Raw genomic sequence first — 20,520 nt, forward strand, 5'->3', positions numbered from 1 at the left:
CCACACAACACCAGACAAAAAAAAAACACAGTTCACATTCATTATTTAGTTTTGCTCTTTCGCTATTTTCTTCTTTTAAAAAATTACGTAAATCATCCGTAAACATTTTTATCTCATATTTTGTTGTTTTTTTTTTAAGTAAACATTGCTACATAAATACAAATTAGGAATTGAAATGAGCTACTTAAGAGGAGCTTAGGCCATACAGTTAACAAGCATGCATATTTACAAAAAGAAACTTTAATACTTAATTCGACAAAAAATGATTAGATTGGGATCAAATGTGACTGCTACAAATGGTGTTATTGGCCTGGCGAAAACATAAAAATTCCTTGGCTTGGCAACGCAATTTGTATGTCATGGCTATAGCGAAAAGCACTGAAGGCACTTTGGGTTAGCAAGCGGCGCTTTTCAACTATAAATTTACAAACCAAATATGAAACAGAAATAGTAATTTATAATGCCTATTGCTCCTCGCAAACTACAACTAAAATTCATAATAATTCATCTTAGGGGGTGGTGGTCATCAACAAGGGGCTAGTGTGCAATCAATATAAATCATGTGAGTAGATCTATAGATCATCTGGTGGCATGACAACCGCATAAATGGCAAAGCCAATAAATACAATGCCACCCACAATGGTAACAGTGCGCACCGAGATTTTGGAAGCCACGAGACGACCGCCAATCACAGCCAGGCCAGTGCAAATGCAATGGCCAAGAATGCCGCCACAAATAACGCCATAGACGTCCTGGAAAACCAAATAAATGTATATCAAAAATAAAATTGGCAACAGTTTTGCGATTGACATTGAACCAACATACCTTGCTGGCAGCTAGAATAATAGTTGTCAATTGAGAGCGATCGCCCCATTCGGCAAGAAAGGTCATCGTAAAGGCCTGGGCAAGAATGCGCATGGTAAAATAGGTGGCACCACGACGTTGCCCCTTGCCACGGCGTCCGCTTTCCGGATCATTCACCAGTGCAGTATTCACATCACGGTCCAGCTGCAATTAAAAGCAAAAGTGCAAATTTAAAACAAAGTTCACATTGAGTTATCAGTTTCAGTTGATGAGAAGTATGTGTGCGAAGTAAAAAATGTACAGCACAATTGATAATAAAAAATTTGTGAGTTAAGTATACATATAATTATACATATAAATACAAAATAAAATTGCACAAACGATCACTTCGGAACAAAATAGATTTCAAAACATGCATATAATTGTGTGAGTATAATTGATGTATGCTTAGTGGAATGCCGCAACGCAAATGTGGAATATGAAACAAGTCAATATTTGTATGACAAACACCGCAAACCCATTGCTCTGGGGTCATTGTGTTATACACTTAAAATAATCCAATGTAAATATAGATAGTAACAAAATGCAGTTTCATGACTGTGTGTGTGTGTGTGGGTGGATGGGGGGCTATACTTTTTTTGTTGTTTGGTTGAAAAAGCAAGTGAAACGTATGTGAAACAACAAGAGTTAATTTGAATGCCTGATCATCTCTAACCCGTGTCTTAAGCTCGCCTTCCTCGATGGTATTTAAACTATGCATGCTATCATGTCCGGCTAGCGGAGCACGTGGCTCCGTTTTGCCATTCTGCTCCTCTGAAGCAGCCGGATTGTTGTTGCCAATGCTGCGGGGGCTATCACAATGGGTTTGTTCGGTCTGGTTTGATGAGGCGATCGATGCCGAGTGCGCCGGACTGCCATTGAACGTGGTCATTTTCAATTGTTCAACCACACGGCCCCCGTCCCTGAGCAGCACCTCGGTGTTATGATAGTCCACATCGTTGCCAGTTTTATCACAGCTCGTTTGCTTAACATTAGTTGAGTTATTGGTGGTAATATTATTATTATTGTTGTTGCTGCTGCTGTTACTGTTGCTGGTGGGCTTGCGTTGGCGATGCTGCATCTCGGAGCCATTGCTGGAATTTGCCTTGGGCACAACGCTCACTTTGCCTTCGCTCAGCGTTTCTCCGGCATCCTCTTTGTCCGAGTTGCTGTTCTTGCGCTTCGCATCGGGATCCTCGTATTTTCGAGTCGCTTTGCGCATTAGCTGTCAGGTTTTTGTGTGTTGTTTTAAAGTAGAGTTTCATGTTTTGCACACACGGTAGGTAGGTAAATAGTTTCAATTTGTTTGGTTTGTGAAAGAAAGAATAATTAAATTAGACATTAGCTAAGTTTTGTAATACAAATCACAGGCAATTTTTTTTTGCTGTTTCAATGTGTTTCTTTTCTGTTTTTTTTTTTTGATTTCTGGTCAATTGTTTTGCGGTTAAGCAGCTTTCAAAACGTTCAAAATTGCTTTTAGTAATTTTGTTGTTTGATTATTAAATAGGTATTTTCTTTACACTTCATGGCGCAGACGTGCAATTAATCACATAGGCGTTTGTGTGCTTTGGTGTGTTCTGTTGCATACTTCAATTCAATTCAAATCAAAGTAATTAAACTGAAGCCTGACAATGAACGCTTCAAACTGCATGTGAATGATCGATTATTAGGAGACAAAATCGATTTCTCTTGCTTACAAACAACATTATGCCAGCGTTTAATGTGCGACACAATTTTACAATAATGCCTCATTGTTAGTCGGTCTTGTTTTAAATAATAAATTAATTATAATTAACACACAATCAGCATGCAGTAAATTAGCTCTTATTGCAACACGAACACTAAAGTACGGAAAGTTTTGCGGTTCGTTAATGAATAGTTTTTGTATATTTATAGTATTTGTTTTTGTTTTTGTGAGAGAGCAAATGAAAGTAGGTGTGTAGTAGCATAAACTAAAGCTTTTCGCAGGCAAAACGTGTCAGCGGGCAAATGAAGTGATCTCCTTGTTGTCGTTGTTTGTTTGTTTTGTCAATTGCAACAACAGTAAAAAGTAAAAGTAAAATATTGGCAAAAATTATTTACAACCAATTAAGCATATATCAATTAACAAAAGCGGCGTAAATTATTATTTTAATTTCCAAAGTATTAACAAAGCCAGGATAAGAAAAACAAAACGTTTCGTTTGATTCTCAACTACAACTACAGCCAAAACATGTACAAAATAAATATCTGAGATTGTGACTCACCTCATCCTCACGCTTGCGCAGATCGCTTTGGACCTCTTCGAGTTCCTCTTGGGCATCGGTTGGTTTCATTTTGTAACCATCATACAACATTTTTAAACCGAATATTAAAAATAATGCAGTAGAAATATAATACGTATAAAGCTGAAATTAACAAAGTTAACACTTAAAGTTAAGAAATATGACAAAAACTCAAGATGTTTTCGTGTTCGTACCTTAGGAATAAAGTTTGCTGCCAAGCCGAATACGCACGAGAGAACCGTCATTAGGGCCAAGGCGGCAATGGCACCGCCAAAGACAATCAAACGCGGGTGGCGCATCGCCATAATGGCAGCAATAAAGAAAGTCTTATCGCCTAGCTCTGTTAACAATATAACAGAGATCGATGCTGTAAAAGCATCGATAAATGATCCCTTTATGTTGACATCCCGTTCCTTATCCGCCAATTTATCTTCTGTGCCAGTTACTGCCGTTCCCATTTTCAGTAACTGTTCTTGCTCCACATTCTAAAAGAAAAAAAGGAAATGCATCGATTAGACTTGCCGAGCTAAATGAAAGTAAAGTTCACTCACCTCCTTCAGATCGGCAATAATTGCAGCATTCTTGTCTCCATCCGGATTTGATTCTGCCGCACAGATGGTGGAGAATGTGAGCACCACCATTAATGCCATGGCCATTTTCCATTTGGCTGATCGCTTCAGGTATACATTGCGTCTGGTCGTCTGCCAGAAATATGATTGATTTTGTGACATCTTTGTGAGTGTGACTCTGTTGCCCGCTAGTACCGCATGCAATTATGTATCAACTTTTTTTTCGTAAACGTGTCCAATTCGTCCGGCTATCTAAAATGAAATGAGTCGCTCCACTTTAATAGCTGTTCTCTCATGGCAAAAATAAAATCAAAAGTATTACAATACATGCACGTAAAGCTAATCAGTTAGCAAGTGTGTTCGCGCCGCACGACTATTTGTATATGGCAAACACAACGAATCATGTCCAAGTCAGCGTTGAGCAAGCAAATCTGGCGGAGCCAACCATCAAATCAGTCCAACAGCGAACAGCCAACAAATGTGATGTGTAGATAACGGAGGTACTGCGTCAAGTGCCGCTGAACTGATATGGTCAGCCCAAGGCAGAATACAAAAGCAAAACCAAACTGAACCCGTAAGGTAATACAACATTTTAATACATACATACAAGATATGTACATATTTATTAATTTGGTCAATGCTCGTCGTGTATCGACGTCAGCAGCAGCAACTGCCAAAAATGTTGATTAGATGAAAATAAGTGCAAAAAATTGGCAAATATATGCCCCACACGAAACTGAGATACTCTCAGCCAACTTAATGTTTATTAGTTAATGCTCTTTATTCTTAAGAACGAAAAATATAAAAAGCTGGCGTAAACTGCTTGACTAAGCGCACAGTCCACGATAATTTAAGGGCATAAGAAACCACTTGATACACTTACGTGACCATTGCTGACTGACAACAAATCTTAAGGCTCAACTAATACATTTTTGCTGTATTTAGCTATCAATGAAAATGAACAAGAGTTGTTTAAACAGATTTATTTTAATTATAATTACTGGCAAAGTGAATCAAAATGCATTTTGCAATTATACTAGAGTTATAGTGTGTGAAGGCAGCTGGAAATGTTATCGCATTTGCATTGCTGATTGCTGTTTGTACCACTAGATTTATATTAATTTATGCTCAATTCGTATTCTACGTATTACGTCTTATACTTGGTCATATAATATTTGTGACATATATATCCTGTGTTTTTTTGTTAATGTCGGGGAATTATATTTATAATCTGTATATGCTATATATATTCGATTTATAAACTTTTGTACTTTTTTTTATGTGTTTCCCAATTAAATAAATCATCTCTTGCGGTTTTTGGTTTAGTCATTCTTTTTTATCTCTCTCCCTTGCGCCATAACATTATCTATATATGTTTATACAATAAATATAAAAAAATAATTTGGAACAGTTGAATTAAAGCTGCGCAAAATACGCAATTAAAACTTGTTTACTTAAATGCAAATAAAAATGTTCAACGATTAATGTGCATGTAATCACGTAAAGAGCCTCGTTACGTAGGACAGCTGCAGTTGTTGTTGTTGCTGATGACGTTATAGTGAACGTCTTAAATGCATAACGTATCGAAAAATTCTGCGTCAAAACAAACAACGTCAATGACACGTTAACAATATTTTATTAATATTGAATATAATACTCGAATTTCAATGCATATTCATATTAATACACATACATTGACAGCAACTCGTATTACTTATATAAATGGTTTGTAAAAAAGTGACGGGCAGAACAGAACGGCAGCAACAATTTTATAAATGAAAGGCAAGTGAGCAGCTGACCGGGCCGACCGACAAATCAATTGACCGTTTTCATTGCGTACGTTTCGCATTTGTTAACTATACCCTGTAACAGTAGATTGTATGTTGTATGTAGATGTGGTTGGAAGTCTTCCAATCAATTGTTCGACTTATATGATGATTCCGAGTCAATCTGCATGACAAACAACGGATGTAATTAACTGAGCAAAGCACATACAATTTTCTATTGTATCTTTAGTCGAGGATATCGCCTAGTCAATCAAATTAATTTTTTTTTTTATACACTTAATCAAATAAATATTAATTGCAGCGTAGCAACATAAGACACTTTCAGAAAATTATTTGCTCATGTACTTGTAAACATTTTCACATTGCTGACATTGATTTTCATTTATTTTCCAATGTATATTCATACTTATTCAATTTGTATATATTATAATTTTTGCCACTTGTCTATTTTTATGCGCACAAGCAACGGCATTTTACCAGCGCTGTCATTTTGGCTGTTTTTGAGCTAAACGGTGCAGCCAGCGTGGCAATTGATTGGATTTACTAAATCGTATTAAATTATATTATATTAAGGCACAAAATGTTTATCTTTGTGGTTTTACATAATATGCATTGCTTTTAACTTGTATTTGAACACCACTACTAAATTGTTAGTTAGCTTTTTTCACAGTTCTAACAGTTTCAAACATTCTCACACCACTTGTGGCATCACTAACACTGCGGCATTGACTGGCAAAATTTGACCAGTTATTTTGTAACATAATTATGCAAATTTTATGTAGACATTCGTCCCTCAACACATGCAAGTATATTGCATTATGTATACATCTTAGTTACACAAAATTATAAATTAATTGCGGTTTTAAGCCATCAAATGTGAAACCCGTCCTTACATCGCCAGAATACTTTTTGTTAGTGATGCTAATAACTCGATAGATAAGTGAATCGATATATTACAACTTTTTAGTTGTTTGCGTGCGCTAAGTGCGCAAAAATGCTCAGTGTTAACATAAAAAGTGCGCTAAATTTAAGCGCAGATTTACAATGTAATACTTGATTTATTCAAATTCATTTTTCTTGACTTATCTTAAATATTATCCTATCAAATTTAACCCAAATCACAAAGCAGACAATACATTTATTGTGCATATAAAAAATATAAAGTTAAACATTTATATAACAATTAAATGGAAATGAAATAAACGTAATACAAGCAATATAAATTTGGTTTACATTTTCGGAATAGATGATAACATTAATAGCAATTGAATTTTGCTACTTACAATGAATACTAAATGCAAGTCAATAAGTATGCAAAGGCCTCAGTTTAGGGCACAAATTGGATACGTCCAGAGCAGCAGATCATGGATGTCATTATTGCTACTGCTCCACTTTAATATCATCAGATTTCGATGCCTTGAGAGCACGATCCTCTCGAGCACATTTGCGTATGATTCCATTGAAATGCTTGTGCAGTCCATATCCCAAAAGACGAACTGGTCCAATGATTGTGGCATGCAACAGATTCGTAAAGAAACCATCCCAGGGCATCAGAGCACCACCCAGCATGGTAATCAGCCAGCTCTGTGCACCCACAATCGATATAAAATTGCCTTTCTGTGAACGAGGGAAAACTTAAATTGTCAGCTAAAAAAAAATCACATATTTGCTCACCAGCGCATCCTTAAGTATTGCCTTGGCAATAACCTCCGGCTCTATGAGACCGCCACCACCTGAAATGATTTTCGTTTCCCGCGGCTTCGACTTCTCCTCTTCTTCGAATCCGGTCGTATTTGTGTCGCAGGGGAGCGCCAATGTGACAGAGACTCCATGGGATCGCGACTCCATCGCAATCGTTTCGGCCATGGCACGCAGGGCGTATTTGCTGGCTGCGTATGGGCCGTAGCCATAAATGCCAAAAATGGCCGCCTGGGAAGAGGTCAACACAATGATGCCCTCGCCGGCCTTCTTCATCTTGGGCAGCACATAGCGAGTGCAATTGTAACTGCCAAAGAAGTTCACGTTCATCAGCTTGTGCACATCCTCAACGGCGACTTCCTCGAACAGTCCACAGATGGCCATGCCAGCACAATTGATCATCGCATAGATATCGCCGACGCTCTCCTCCAGTTCACCAAGGACACGCGCCACCTGATCATAGTCGCTGCCAATGTCCAGGCTGCGATGTTGGAATTTCTGTTCCGGTCTCTGGCGGATGACCTCCAATAGTGCAATAGCGCCACCTATGGCATGCAAAATGGAACACGCCATGCACCATGCAAGTGAGAGTTGCAGTGAAAATTGTTAGCTTGTTTTTCTGGTTTTTCATTTCGTACACTTACGCAGCATTTTCTCGTCGCGGGCAATTACTGTGACATTTGCACCTTTCATGGCGCATTCGACGGCGAGACATAGGCCGATGCCCTTGGATCCTCCGGTAATTACCACGTGACGACCGACAATGCTCTTTGGTCTCTTAGCCATGACGAATATGAATATCAGTATGTGGATTAATAGCGCAATGCCCAGGCAGAAAACCACTTCCCATGTCAGCTCCATAGTTATTGTGCCGCTGATAAGATTTGTCAAATGGGTATGGCGATATTTGTTTGTGGACCATCGCTAACATTATCGATAGATTTAGCTATCACGCCCATAGAAATAAGTGTGTTCTGAGTGTTGCCAGATAGTCACAAATAGTTGTATTTGATTTGATTTTGAATTTTGTCTGTATATATGTATTACTAATATATAAATATAATATTAAAATAATAAATGGGAAATTAATTATGTGTTGTTTTTCAATAAAAATTAAACGTTTATGTGCACTACGCCACTGTCTGTTTATCATATGCAAAATTTCCAATGAGCGGAGAACAGCTGCCAATTGAGTCGCTGCCCCGGTGCGCTGCACAACTTCCAAGCGCTGCGTCAACTCCAACGCCGACGCTTTGGCGATGGCTTTGGCTTCACTTAAAGGCGATTTTCAACCACTTTTATATATGTATGTTCCACAGAGCCGACGACAGTTGGCAGCACACTTTCAGCTTAGTCGTGTACGTAACGTCGTCGAGTTGCAAGCGTTAGCGGTAAAACGCATACATTTTTGGTCCCAATAGCAGCATCAGCACCAGCACCAGCGACAGCAGCAGCAAAAGTACCAGCAGAAGCAGCGGTGCATTCAAAGCAAAAAAATTAAAATGTGTGTTTAGTGTTAAGTAAATTTTTGGTAGTGCAATCTCTCAAGTAAACGGCAAATGTTGCGCTCCACTGCACGCTAATGGCAAATTAGTGCAGCAAATGCAAAAAAAAGAAAAATTTAAAACAAGCAGCACAGCGTAAAGCGGTAAAAAGTATTGCATACCAAACGGCTGTCATGAAAAATAGATATCGATTTGCTGTTGAGGCTATGGCTATTTCTGTGGGTGCACATAATACAAAATTTAATATCAAATTGCCAGAGTTACCAGCGAATTCAACACACATACTTGTAAATTATGCATTAATTGGCTCAATTGTGTGACATTCTATGTGTGGGTGTGTGTGTGTGTGAGTGGGTATTACTCTGTCGCTTACAGCGCTGTGTGTGTGTGTATGAGATCATCATTAGAACGTCGCCTGCTGGTATGCAATACTTTTTTTTTAATGGCAGCACTGTTTCTCCATCTCCTTTCCACAGCTGCGGCCAGTAAAACAAACGAAAAAAAATCGAATCTAGAATAGTGTATGACAATACAAACGCACTTTCTTCGCAACGCATTAACCAGGTGCGTGTGCGTCTAGCGAGAGCGTGAGAGCGAGCGAGAGGGACAGAGTAAGTGAGCGAGAGCGGCACGCGTGTGTTTTTGTGTATGTGTGTTAGTACGGTTGTTGCGCCTAAAAGTTGACAACGAGAACAAAAATAAATTCTGAGAAAATAAATATAGATAATCTGTAATCTGCAAGCGCGCGCGTGTTTATTTAATTTGTATTTTGGTCACTTGGTTCGGCAACAACAACGACAACAAAAGCATTTCCCTATGATTGGCTCATTCTGGAATCTGTGCAGAGCGTGCCCATCAATGCCGGTTGACAAGGTATGTACCCCATATAAACACATATACACACACACACACACACACACACACACTCATACATACATACATACATACTTGCTAATCTCACACATATCTCAACTGGGAAAATGTATACCATCCTTGAGACATTTTCAATAGTTGGCCATAACTGGTAGCTTCTTAGCCCACTTACATTATTTAAAATATGATTATATTATTTTTTGTTGCAACGAAATCGGTTGATTTATGTGCGACATATTTTTATTTTTATTGCGACACAAGTGAAGGGTGCATTGAAGGGTGCGGACAAAATGGGGTGACTCTTGTCTTGAATTTATGACTTTGCTCGTGAGGGTGTCCGTCTGCTGGGGGATTATATCATGGGATTAAGAGCCAAATATATTTGATTTCATAAAATTGCAACGAGAAATAAAAATAAAATCGCTAATCCTTATTTATTAAATGCGCATTAGAGTCATTGAGAAATATGTTAGAATATTTGTTAATGATTTTAATATCGTTATTAAATACATTCTAAAATGAAATATGCTCATCTTCAGAAATACATTTTTTATATAGATATTTTAAAAATAAATTATAAAAGCTAAAATTAAAATTATCGATCAATTTGTGATACAGAAATTTTGTGTTTTATTCAAAAGAATGTGTGTATTCCTTAAGCTCTGCTACAAAAAAATAATCACGACAAGTCAAGCGAATTCTACACAAACTTGAATTTATATACACCATACATAACTTTAGCAGCTTTCAGCGACTATCCTTGGAGTGTCATAAAAAGGAGTTGGCTGAGTAAACATGCAATTCACAGCGCACTGAACTGAAAAGAAAGAAAAATGAAGAGAATAAGTCGAAAAAGGAATGAAGTTTGAAAATAATAATAATCTGCTGATGGTATAGAATAAATTAAAGAACACTACGCTCGACACTATAGTCGGCGTCAGCAATGGAGCAGACATGGCCAAAAATCAATAGCCATATGGTAGGTAGCTAGTACTATGGGTATGTGGCCTAAAGGAGTGTGTGTATCCAGACCCAGACCCGTCAGTTGGCTAGGGGCCGGCCGGGCAACGAATTTAATTCAAGCACGAATCGCCTGCTGCTTTGGCTTTCCAGTTTTGCCTTAGCATGGTCGGAGCGGTGGAATGGGTGGCCGGGGGTTGGGTGAGGGGTGTCCACTTTGCAGAACAGCTGATTCATCAAATTCGAGCTGCCGCACTAAAATGTATGCAATGCTTTTTTACTCTGGCTTCCTGTCACAGCTGTTGGAAGAGAAAACGCGCATGCGCGAGAGAGTGACAGAGAGAGAGCGAGAGAGGGAGCGAAAGAGAGAGAGCGAGAGAGAGAGAGCAGAGAGTAATATATATTGAGAGTGGGAGCAGCGAAGAGAAGTGTGAGAAAGAGACAGAGCGAGCGGCGTCTGCCGGCTTTTAGTAGCTGCTTCAGTTGGTGCTGTTGGTACTGTTGTTGCTGGCCATATGACGTGCAAAGGCAAATTGTCTTGCGGTATTACATCAGCGCAGCGCAGTCAAAACTTTTATTGTGCCACCTCTTTTACCACCGCCATCACTTTGATCCACTGTTTGCCCGTAATCTCGACGCTTGTGGAAATTAAAAAATTGTAACAATCCTAGGGTTATAATTTCTAATGAATAAATGAATGACAAAATTGACCTTTACAAAATGTTTTTCATTTGTTAGTTTTTTTTTTATTCTTTCGTAAAAGATAATTCTTATCTTATTATGTTTTGCGAATTTGAATTACCTTTTTTTACCACTGTAGCAAAAACAACTAGTTTGGCTGGTCGCCAGTGAGGCGTGCTCCTTGCTGGTGGCTACTTTTTTGGCTTATCGATTCGCCAGACATGTTGTTGGACTCTTAGTCACTCTCTGCGTGTACATAGATATGTATATATAAATATATGTATAAGTCAGCTGGCGACGCCCAGAACAAATGCACCACTACCGTTGTTACACTTATCTAATGTAAATTTAGCCCACGACACAGGCACACTTGTTGTTATTGTTGGCTGTACGGATCCATTGTCTTGCTGCTGCTGCGTGTGCTATGTGCTCTATCTGCCCACATCATCAATATGCACATTGTGGCCTAGCCGACAGGCATTGTTCTATGCACCCTACCTTAAGCGGGGCTTAGACTCTACTCCCATATATTCGAGTATTTATAGTATGCTCGTTAACATTGCTGAACTATTTTGGGGCATTACCATACGTGCTGGCATTTAACAAGAAAAAAAACTCGTTTATCTCAGCTGCTGCAAGCATGTGTGGCATATCTGTTTGAATAAGTGCTTGGCTGTGCGGTGTATCAATAAAATTGCAACATCATTTTGCGCACAATTACTAAAAAAATTGTTAAAAAAAATATTAAAATTTGATTTCGATATTATTGATAATGATACTGATTTAAATAATGTCTATAAAAGTATTCTATACTCTTTTCTTGGGTTATACACTTCACTACACTGCTTCCAGAAGCGTTTTCAATTTTTGCACAAAATTGAAAGCTTGGCATTTCAATTTCCGCATTTCTTGACCAATCACAATGGAAATTTTCATTGTGCATTCAAATCGCGTCAACCAAACAGTTCTCACTCAGTTTGACCGCAGCAATTTGCACATTTTATTCATTACTCCCTGTCTCCCAAAGCCAGCTGCTTTCTAATCTCCAAACTGCTGACGGAAACCATAAGGGAACCCACGCGGCAAATGCACAGAGCCGCAGCCACAGACAAATACGAGAAACGGAAATGGGAAGTATACTCAAATTGTGTGGTCAATCTCTATGGAGCAGAGCTGAGTTGAGCTGAGTAGAGCACAGCGTCGAGAGCCTTAGAAAACTTTTGTAATTATTTGTGGTCAGCTGATTGTACTTGTTTCTGTTTTTGCAGTCAATGAACACTCAACCAAGCGATACTCTTAGAAAGTTTCGAGCGAGAGTACTGCAAATAATTGGTATCAGAATGCATGCGAATGAAAAGGTGTTTCTTGAATTAAAGGAATGCTTTCTTTTCTTTTGAAAAAAATCTTTTATATATGAAAATGCTAAGTAATATTAATAAAGAAATATAAACAAATTCCAAGCTTATTTTACTTTTCTTATGGAACTTTTTCATTACATAATTTCTCCACAATTTTAGTTGTCGAGAACAACTGGAAAGCTTAAAATAAATCCATACCTCAGTCAATTATAATATTAAAAGTTATACAAAACTTGTCGTTTAATTAGTTTTCTGTTGTTTCTTAGAGTGGGGTTCAAAGGTTGGCATGGTAAATTTAATTGGCATTACGATATGTGCAGACACGTACAGACTTGCACTGGATGCCAACGAAACTGTACAAATTTGCATTTTTTGTTGTGCACACAACAGGGAACAATTTCAGCTGTGTAAATTTTTATTTTACTGATTGCCTTCCGTGGCCGCGTGTCAACAGACTTTTGACTGTTGGTTAGCAATGATCATACACTCACAGAAGGTATTTCAAATATATCATATAAGAGACATTTTTGACCTAAATTTTATATACATTTATGTAAATATTATGTGATATATTATATTTATTGTATTGTGATTGTAACTTAGCGATATACATTGCTATTCTTGTGTTTATTGATAATGATATTTTGCTTAATTGAGCTTCATAAGTCCTTTTTCCACCGCTGGCTGCAACCGAACTCAACTGATGCCGATCATATATCGATACTTTTCTGATATATCTACTGACCCGATAACTTGCGCTCAACAGTATCGGGACAATGAAAAGAAGGTTGCCAGACAGCTTGGATCGCTTCTTGATAGTGATAGAAATCTTTTGCTTCATTTCAAAAGAAACTAGAAGTTATTTCATATGTTTTTTTATTGGGGAAGTCTATACCTTTCTGATATTCCATATTAGAGTACTCAGTTTTCGGCAATACTGCGTTTAATCCTTTTTTATTTTGGGTACAATAGTTTTTTGTTACTCCTTTTTAATATTTGCATATTCTCCACACAAATCAGGCAATCGCATGCAGACCGGGTATTAAATTGTACTACATAGAAGAGTTCTTAGTTTATTTTTCGCTTATACTTTTCCTTGCAATTCTCGCGCTTAAGTGCATTTTTGCGTTTAATTTGAATATTTATTTTGTTTGGCTTTACGAGTTCTTTAATATTCGCTTAATTGTTTGTCTCTTTACGATCGTCAACAGTGATAAAATTGTTAGTACTCGTAATCAAAGTGAGTAACAGTTTAAAAGTTACATAATAGACTGCAAAATATTTTGTTTGTTGATATAAATATTTATAAATTTTTTTGGTGTATATTGATAAGAATTTAAAATATATTGTGTATCTTCCCTACTCAATGTAGCTTGGCAATTGTATCCCTTGACTTAGACTCTTTATAGAGTACATTTTAAAATGCACAAATCAGAGATTAACAATGGAAACGATGTGCAACTTTCTGACTAGAGATTGGCGTGTTAATCACAGCCTTTATTATTGATTTTTCTGCCACTCATTAAGACCAACACGAAATTCCAGGCAGTTTTTGTAATAGCACGAAATGTCTGTCAAAGCCCCACTAACACAATGCTGCAAAATAAACAACTTTCCGATTAGAACAACACGAAACTTTTCCCATTAAACGAGGTTTCTGTTCTGTTTCTTTGCCGGCTAATGGTAGTTAAAAGCAATTGACTTTTACTTTAAGAATTATGCACAAGTGAAGCATAAAATTGAATTATTTTTAATTGAAATGTTATTTGCAACATTTAGCGCGAGAGATCCCTTTAAAATTGCAACACTTGGGTGCCCTTGCCTGTGACGTCGAGTCAATCTGACGGGACGCATCCGTCAACATCCTGTCGTCGACACGTCTAACATATTTCAATTTCAATTTCAATTTTCTGCCTCTGCACTAATGCAATTATTATAATTTCCGCACGTAAGTGAATGGATTAGAGGGCAGGTGCCCTTAACAGCTGGATGAGTTCCGTCAGGTCTGCGGCATGGTGTGCTCTGGGGCAACATTTGCTGCAGTTTGCCTCTGAGTTGGCTGGCGACCAACTTGCTGCCTGCCTGTCAGCGTTGATAGTAATTTTATGAGATTCTTTTTTTTTTCTTTTTTTTTTTGGGCACTGGAAAGTTTACAGTTTGCTGCAATGTGGATTGAAAATGCTCTGTGGGAATATGTTTAGGGACTAGAAATTGCCTTGGATTGAAAATGATGGTACTCATGTCTGCAAAAAACCTGAATACAAGCTAGCTTAATTCAAATTAAATTCGAAGTTATCTTCTTAAAGTTGTCTGCCTGCTAAATATTCGTATTCATATCGTACATTTATTATTTTATGCTTCCTCAATATGCCAACGTTCCCCCATCTTTGGGAAAACTTTTGTTGAATGCATCTAAAATTGTTTGCAGTTTCATGGCAAACAACAAATCCATTAAGCCGTATTGCAATTTTAACATGCTTTATTTGACGTTGGTTGCCAACAGCCGTTCTTGTGCATTGCCAAGTAAAAAATCTGCGAACATTACGTATACGCAAATAAGGTCATATATGAGCTACTCGCACAAAATGCCTAGCAATGCCAAAAAATCCAAAAGGCCTCCATTCGCTTCTACCACTTGCTCTATATGCCACTTAAATATTTTACGCTTTTATATTGTTAAGCTAAAGTTTTTTTTACCCGCTGCATTTCTAACGCATGAAAAATGCAAACGCATTGGGGAAAGGTTATATAATGTTCTATAGGGCGAGGTATATATCTATATATATATACATTCATGTATATTATATTTATGAGTGTATATTTCACAAAGCAAAGTGCAAAAAGTTACAATAGCTCTGTAAGTGGCGACTCAAAGCTCCTTGACTCAAAGCTCTGCACATTTAACATTTCATTCAAGTTTCTTTTGTGTGATTACGGTAAATGCCGGGCTTGACTTATGGCAGTCGATTTTTTAGATCGAGCGTGGATAAAACATATACTCTATGAAGCTAAAAAGGGATTTATAAGTTAAATCTCTTTTTATAATTTAAATATGTTTCTGATTTGTGCTCTAGACTTGGCATCAGGGAGCGTCCGTCGGCTTTTCTTGACTATTTTCTGTTTTGTACTTTTTATTGTACTTTTGGCTATAATTTCATATGACATTGTCAATTCACAGTGCAGCATTGCGATTGTTTGCAGCAGTATGGCTTAGCCAGCGCCATCCATAAACGACTTTATTGTTCCTTCCATTCAAAAACAAATGTACATACATATATATATATAATACATAATACATACGTATACATGAATGCAGCACAATTCGTTGTCTGGCAATGGCAATTTGATACAAGGCAGCGAAATAAAAATAAAGGAGGAATAATCGCATACAATAGACAATTATTTGCAAAAGTATGAGTAAATATATATATATATATTATATTTATTTATATAACAATTTGTGAGGTTGTCGTTATTGTGTATGCTGCATGGCCATTTGATGCTGCATTGTCTGAATGGCATTCAACCAGAGTTCTCAATTGCCAGCTTTGAAGGATTTACTCATGGCTCAACGAGTTCAACTCGGTCTAAATGAAGCTAAGCATAAGTTTGCTGATAATGTGGCCTGGGCAAATATATACATATACGTGCAGCACATTCATGATAAGTTCAGTTGGATTAGGTAAGGTCAAGTTAGGTCATCCGATTGAGTTCCAAGTGCTCAAATAAGGACAGTGTTTATCCTAGCCAAGTACCAAGTGCTTATGGTTTTATAGACTGCATAGCAATATTGTGGAATTTATGAGATTTTGATTTCTGTGTACAAGTATAGTTCAGGACGGCGCTTTAACTTTTTCTATAATGTTCTTATGTAGTATAAACCATAAATAAATAAACCAATTGACTAATCATGTTGTTTACATTTTCTTACACTTTTTTGTTTGTCTATTTTATATACCTTCTTCAATTTAATTTCCATTTTTTGTGGGATACATTTGCACTAAATTGGGGCTAAGTAAATATTTCCGGTTGCGTATTTCCTGCAAGGTGTGCGTACCACCTGTCTGAAAGGATGGTTGAAATTAAATTTGAATATTCTTAGAGCTGTAACTTGAGCTGTATGGAAATTTTACGACGTCGCCACACTTTGTGGGTTGGAAACTAAAGTCTGCGTTTTTTCTAGGAATTGTAAGCATATTTAAAGTTTAGTTCTGTTTAGAAAAAATCGCTTAAATGCCAATAAGTGTGTGGAAAATATAAAATTTGTTCATACATTCATTCATTTAATATACTACTTAATTTTAGAGAGTTTTTCGTTCAAGTTTTATAGGCTGTCAGAACTATAATTTCAATTGGTCATTAATCAAATAAGCTAAAAGAATTCAGGCGAAGCATACTTAAGTGGGCTTGCCCTTAGCTGGCTCAGTCGCATTCATCGTTTGTCACAGTCAAGTTCCGAAACATGATCCAAATGGAAAAACTATAACAACTTCTTGCGACAACTTTTTACTTATGTATTCCTTTGTAACGTGAACTTTTCGCCTGGAATAAATGTTATGAAAATAGTCTAGTGACCCTAGCCCAACATGAAGATGACTAAACACAAGTTGAAGATGCTGATTGTTGATTGGGAGAAAGAAAGTCGAAATGACGTCATTTGCAAACTGTTTGTGCTTTTACTGATTTTTTCTTCGCTTACGTCAGCCGCTGCCAACTTGATGTTATATAACCAGCTAATTGGCATCCAGCGGTTCGTATGCGTAATATAGAAATGCGCTTTGCTTACCAGGCAAATTGCAATACAGCAGATGTTTTAGATTAGAAAAATATAATGTATTTCGAGCTAAGATAATTTTTGCAAATTTAACAAATTTGTCCAAATCGGCATTGCAATTAAAAATCGGTTTTCTTGAAAGTTGCGGCTGTTGTATGTTTTGAATCATTCCTATATGTGAGGAACAATAAATCCAATAATACGACTAAAAAAGATAAGCCGTGAAAAAAGAGCATCGCTTTGGAATATTGGTTAGGTTTTTTCAAACTTATGGTTATGGATATTATAAGCTCTCCCTATACAAGCGATGTATAGCAACTATAAATATATATATATATATATATTTAACTTAAGGTTTCTAGTATTTTATACTATTGTAATTTAAGCCGTGAGCACTTAAGATACGCTATACAAAGCGTGTGCCATCGATCGCATCGTCATTATTCACATGAGTGCAGCAAGCAAAGCCGACAAAGACTCACTCATTCACTCACCCATACACACACTTACGTACACACACACATACACACACACACACACACACACACATAAAATGCAGTCGTGCGGCAAATAATAGAAATAAAGCACGCTAGCAGCCGTCTAATGCAAAAATACTTAGTTTCTGAAGGCCACTGCACAACATCATCGAGTTTCATGATAATTGTTGAAATGTGTATAACATTTAAGCACTTGAATATAGCAGGTACAGATGCATTTGCATAAACATTTGCAGTCATTTAGATTGATGATGTGGCTGCCTCTGGCAGTGGCAGTGACAGCCAGAGTTTCTGGAGTTTCTCCTCCTTGCAGGCGCAGAGACAGGAAAATGCAATTAAATGCAGCTGTTTGTTGTCATCATTGCTTTTGTTGTTGTTTTTGCATAATTCGCATTTCATTTTGCATTATAATATGCACAAAGAATGTTTTTTTGGCTGCTGGCGCCCTATGCAAAAGTTTTCCGGGTTGTGTGGCATGCATTTGACACCGGAAGTGTTGCATTTTCTGTGTGTGTACACATATTTTCCCAAAGTTCTGTTTGACTTAATACTTTGGACAAATTCAAATTTAATAACGAAAGTGGATTGTTCAATTTATTACTCTAGAAAGACTTTTTAATTAATTTATATAAACATAGTTACTTAAGAGTTAGAGTCGACAAGAGTAGCTAGGTACAAATTATTATTTATTATATTTTCATACTATTTAAGTATATCTACGAGTATTTATTTAGTTTTTAATTTTACTTGCAATTTTCAGTGAGTTAATTTTTAGAATGAAAAAGGAAGTTGTTGAAAGATTACTTCGAAAATAACTCAAAGATATCGAACACAGTATTACAAAGTGACAGCCATTTGCAGGGATGCGAAGTGCAACGAACTGTGGCATTTACAAGAATCGACTGCTGCACAATGTTAAACATCTGTAAAAGTGAAGGAAACAGATTCCAACTACAAGTGACAAATTGCGCACAGCCAAAGAAAATTGTTTATATGTTTTTTAAAATTTTATTCTCGGCTGTTTTCACAAGAACTTCTCGAGAAGCCATTCCCCCCCATGCTGAATGCACTTTGTATGTTAAGCGCTGGTGTGTTGAAGCTATTTATGTAGCTGGTGCTAAAAACAAAACGTGCTGGGTAGCAGTTGAATTGGTAAGCTATGTATTTAGGTTGAATTTGTGCCATTGTTGGTGCACGTGAATGAACTCGGGAATGCAGGATATTATGCATACGCCACTTTGCCAGCGAGCGAGCTGCGGACTCAGCCTTCCCATTGGGTCTTTTCAATAAATCAGCTGTCAACGCAAAGCCAGCAAATCAAAGCCAAAGCCATAGCCAAGCCAAGCCAAGCCAAGCCAAAAGGGATACAAATTGAATAGAGCAAGTCGACAACTGGAGAGGGATTGACGGCGAGTCCGGTAGTTGAGCTTATGTGCAATAAAAGGGTCTTAAAAGTTTAATGCCTTTCGATTTGCGGTCACATACATATGAGTTTCCACTTGGTGGCTGTCTGTGTGCTTATGTGTGTGTATTGACATTTATCCAACTGCTTAAAGCTCCGCCATTTACCTGTCAACAACTTTTTCATTGCCCCATTGAACGAGTTGTCGGACTGTTTCAAAAATAAGTTTTCAATTGCTAAATTCCATTGGTCAAATTTAAAATGACATTTTAAAAGGCACATAAATTATTTCATATATGTATGTATAGAACATAAGATTATACTCTGTTATAGTCACTGATATTTCACTTAGTTACCACACACAGAACAATATATTTTTAATTTATTATGTTATATAAATCTTACGGTTACGCGATGCTCTATTAATTTTAACAACGTTTGCAAGTTTATTGTAGTTCATTTAATATTGTTTGTAATTAAATCGCGTCTTCTGCGCCGTCTCCGCATTCTGAAATCTAATACATATTTATGGCACCATAAAAAAAGGTTTGTACCAACTAAATTCTATTGAATCTTAACGTTGCAGCGTGTATACTCTTTCAAATGACTTCGCTTAATTAATATTTGTACTTAATTTTTTTTAAATAATCATAAAACGACATTTGAAGGTATCATATCAATTATAAAAATAGCATACACTTACAAAATATATCCACTAAAAGTAGGAACGATAAATCATACTTGCTGATCGCTATTGACTACAATATAGTTTTTTTTTATTTTAAAGTAAATTATAATTCTAGGTCGTATTTTTATTATAATTGTACAGTTTAAATCAAATAGATGGCATAGCTGCTATACCCAGGCCGACTCAACAAAAATGCACCCATGCAAATGAGCAGCATTATTTAATTAAATGAAGTTGGTCCCACGGAGCTGGCCATGTTGTTGCATGTTGTGGCTAATGTGCATTTGCTTCAGAGGGTCGCCGGTAGCCTCATTAAGGGACGACACCGACAACAGCTGGGCTATTTATTAGTGGTGCAACTGACCCCTCCACAGTTACGAGTCAATCTGCGTCAGAGTCAAGCTGACAGCGTGGCTCGTTGCTGTCATCTTAAAACAGGGCACATGAATTTAGGCTGCTGGCCAGCCAACTAAAAAAGGGCGAGCATTCCAACACGTCTGGGGCCATGTTGAGTAAATTAATTGCTGGTGTAGACCAAGCAAACACACACACACACACACACCCGCACACACACACACACTCATGTTTATTTGCAAAGTCTGATTGTATTGCGCGGTTAGT

The 20,520-nt window shown here is 37.2% G+C and overlaps 3 protein-coding genes across 4 annotated transcripts in view; 1 reads left to right on the top strand and 2 right to left on the bottom strand.

Annotated features, from left to right (window-relative positions):
- Positions 1 to 37: 37 nt before the first annotated feature.
- On the bottom strand, positions 38 to 3,928 carry LOC6564189 (transmembrane protein 165). 2 transcript variants are annotated; one of them, XM_001989729.2, is made up of 6 exons: positions 3,659 to 3,928; positions 3,302 to 3,592; positions 3,090 to 3,230; positions 1,520 to 2,068; positions 826 to 1,008; positions 38 to 752 (listed from the first exon to the last, which is right to left on the bottom strand). In XM_001989729.2, exons 1-6 carry the CDS (start codon positions 3,836 to 3,838, stop codon positions 573 to 575), a joined length of 1,524 nt encoding a protein of 507 aa, XP_001989765.1. In that variant the 5' UTR covers positions 3,839 to 3,928; the 3' UTR covers positions 38 to 572. The 2 variants fall into 2 exon arrangements, with proteins under 2 accessions (XP_001989765.1, XP_032592925.1); XM_032737034.1 differs by lacking the exon at positions 1,520 to 2,068.
- A 2,653-nt stretch (positions 3,929 to 6,581) lies between these two features.
- LOC6564188 (3-ketodihydrosphingosine reductase) lies at positions 6,582 to 8,058 on the bottom strand. The gene is made up of 3 exons (XM_001989728.2): positions 7,806 to 8,058; positions 7,138 to 7,706; positions 6,582 to 7,080 (listed from the first exon to the last, which is right to left on the bottom strand). The coding sequence occupies exons 1-3, from the start codon at positions 8,020 to 8,022 to the stop codon at positions 6,844 to 6,846; spliced, it is 1,023 nt and encodes a 340-aa protein (XP_001989764.1). The 5' UTR covers positions 8,023 to 8,058; the 3' UTR covers positions 6,582 to 6,843.
- Positions 8,059 to 9,112: 1,054 nt separating this feature from the next.
- Positions 9,113 to 20,520, top strand: part of LOC6564187 (ensconsin) — a 31,924-nt gene continuing 20,516 nt past the window's right edge. The window contains 1 exon segment of the mRNA XM_032737411.2: positions 9,113 to 9,539. Within this exon segment, the coding sequence (XP_032593302.2) occupies positions 9,483 to 9,539 (57 nt within the window). The 5' untranslated portion in view covers positions 9,113 to 9,482.

This window comes from Drosophila grimshawi, unplaced genomic scaffold (genome assembly GCF_018153295.1).
Source record: "Drosophila grimshawi isolate 15287-2541.00 unplaced genomic scaffold, ASM1815329v1 contig_311, whole genome shotgun sequence".
Taxonomy (NCBI): domain Eukaryota; kingdom Metazoa; phylum Arthropoda; class Insecta; order Diptera; family Drosophilidae; genus Drosophila; species Drosophila grimshawi.

Coding starts and splice junctions, on each gene's coding strand:
- LOC6564189 (XM_001989729.2), bottom strand. CDS start 3,838: ATGTCACAAAATCAATCATATTTCTGGCAGACGACCAGACGCAATGTA. Junction 3,593..3,658: donor TTATTGCCGATCTGAAGGAG/GTGAGTGAACTT, acceptor TTTTTCTTTTAG/AATGTGGAGCAAGAACAGTT. Junction 2,069..3,089: donor TGCGCAAGCGTGAGGATGAG/GTGAGTCACAAT, acceptor AAAACCTGACAG/CTAATGCGCAAAGCGACTCG.
- LOC6564188 (XM_001989728.2), bottom strand. CDS start 8,022: ATGGAGCTGACATGGGAAGTGGTTTTCTGCCTGGGCATTGCGCTATTA. Junction 7,707..7,805: donor CCGCGACGAGAAAATGCTGC/GTAAGTGTACGA, acceptor TGCATGCCATAG/GTGGCGCTATTGCACTATTG. Junction 7,081..7,137: donor CAATACTTAAGGATGCGCTG/GTGAGCAAATAT, acceptor CCTCGTTCACAG/AAAGGCAATTTTATATCGAT.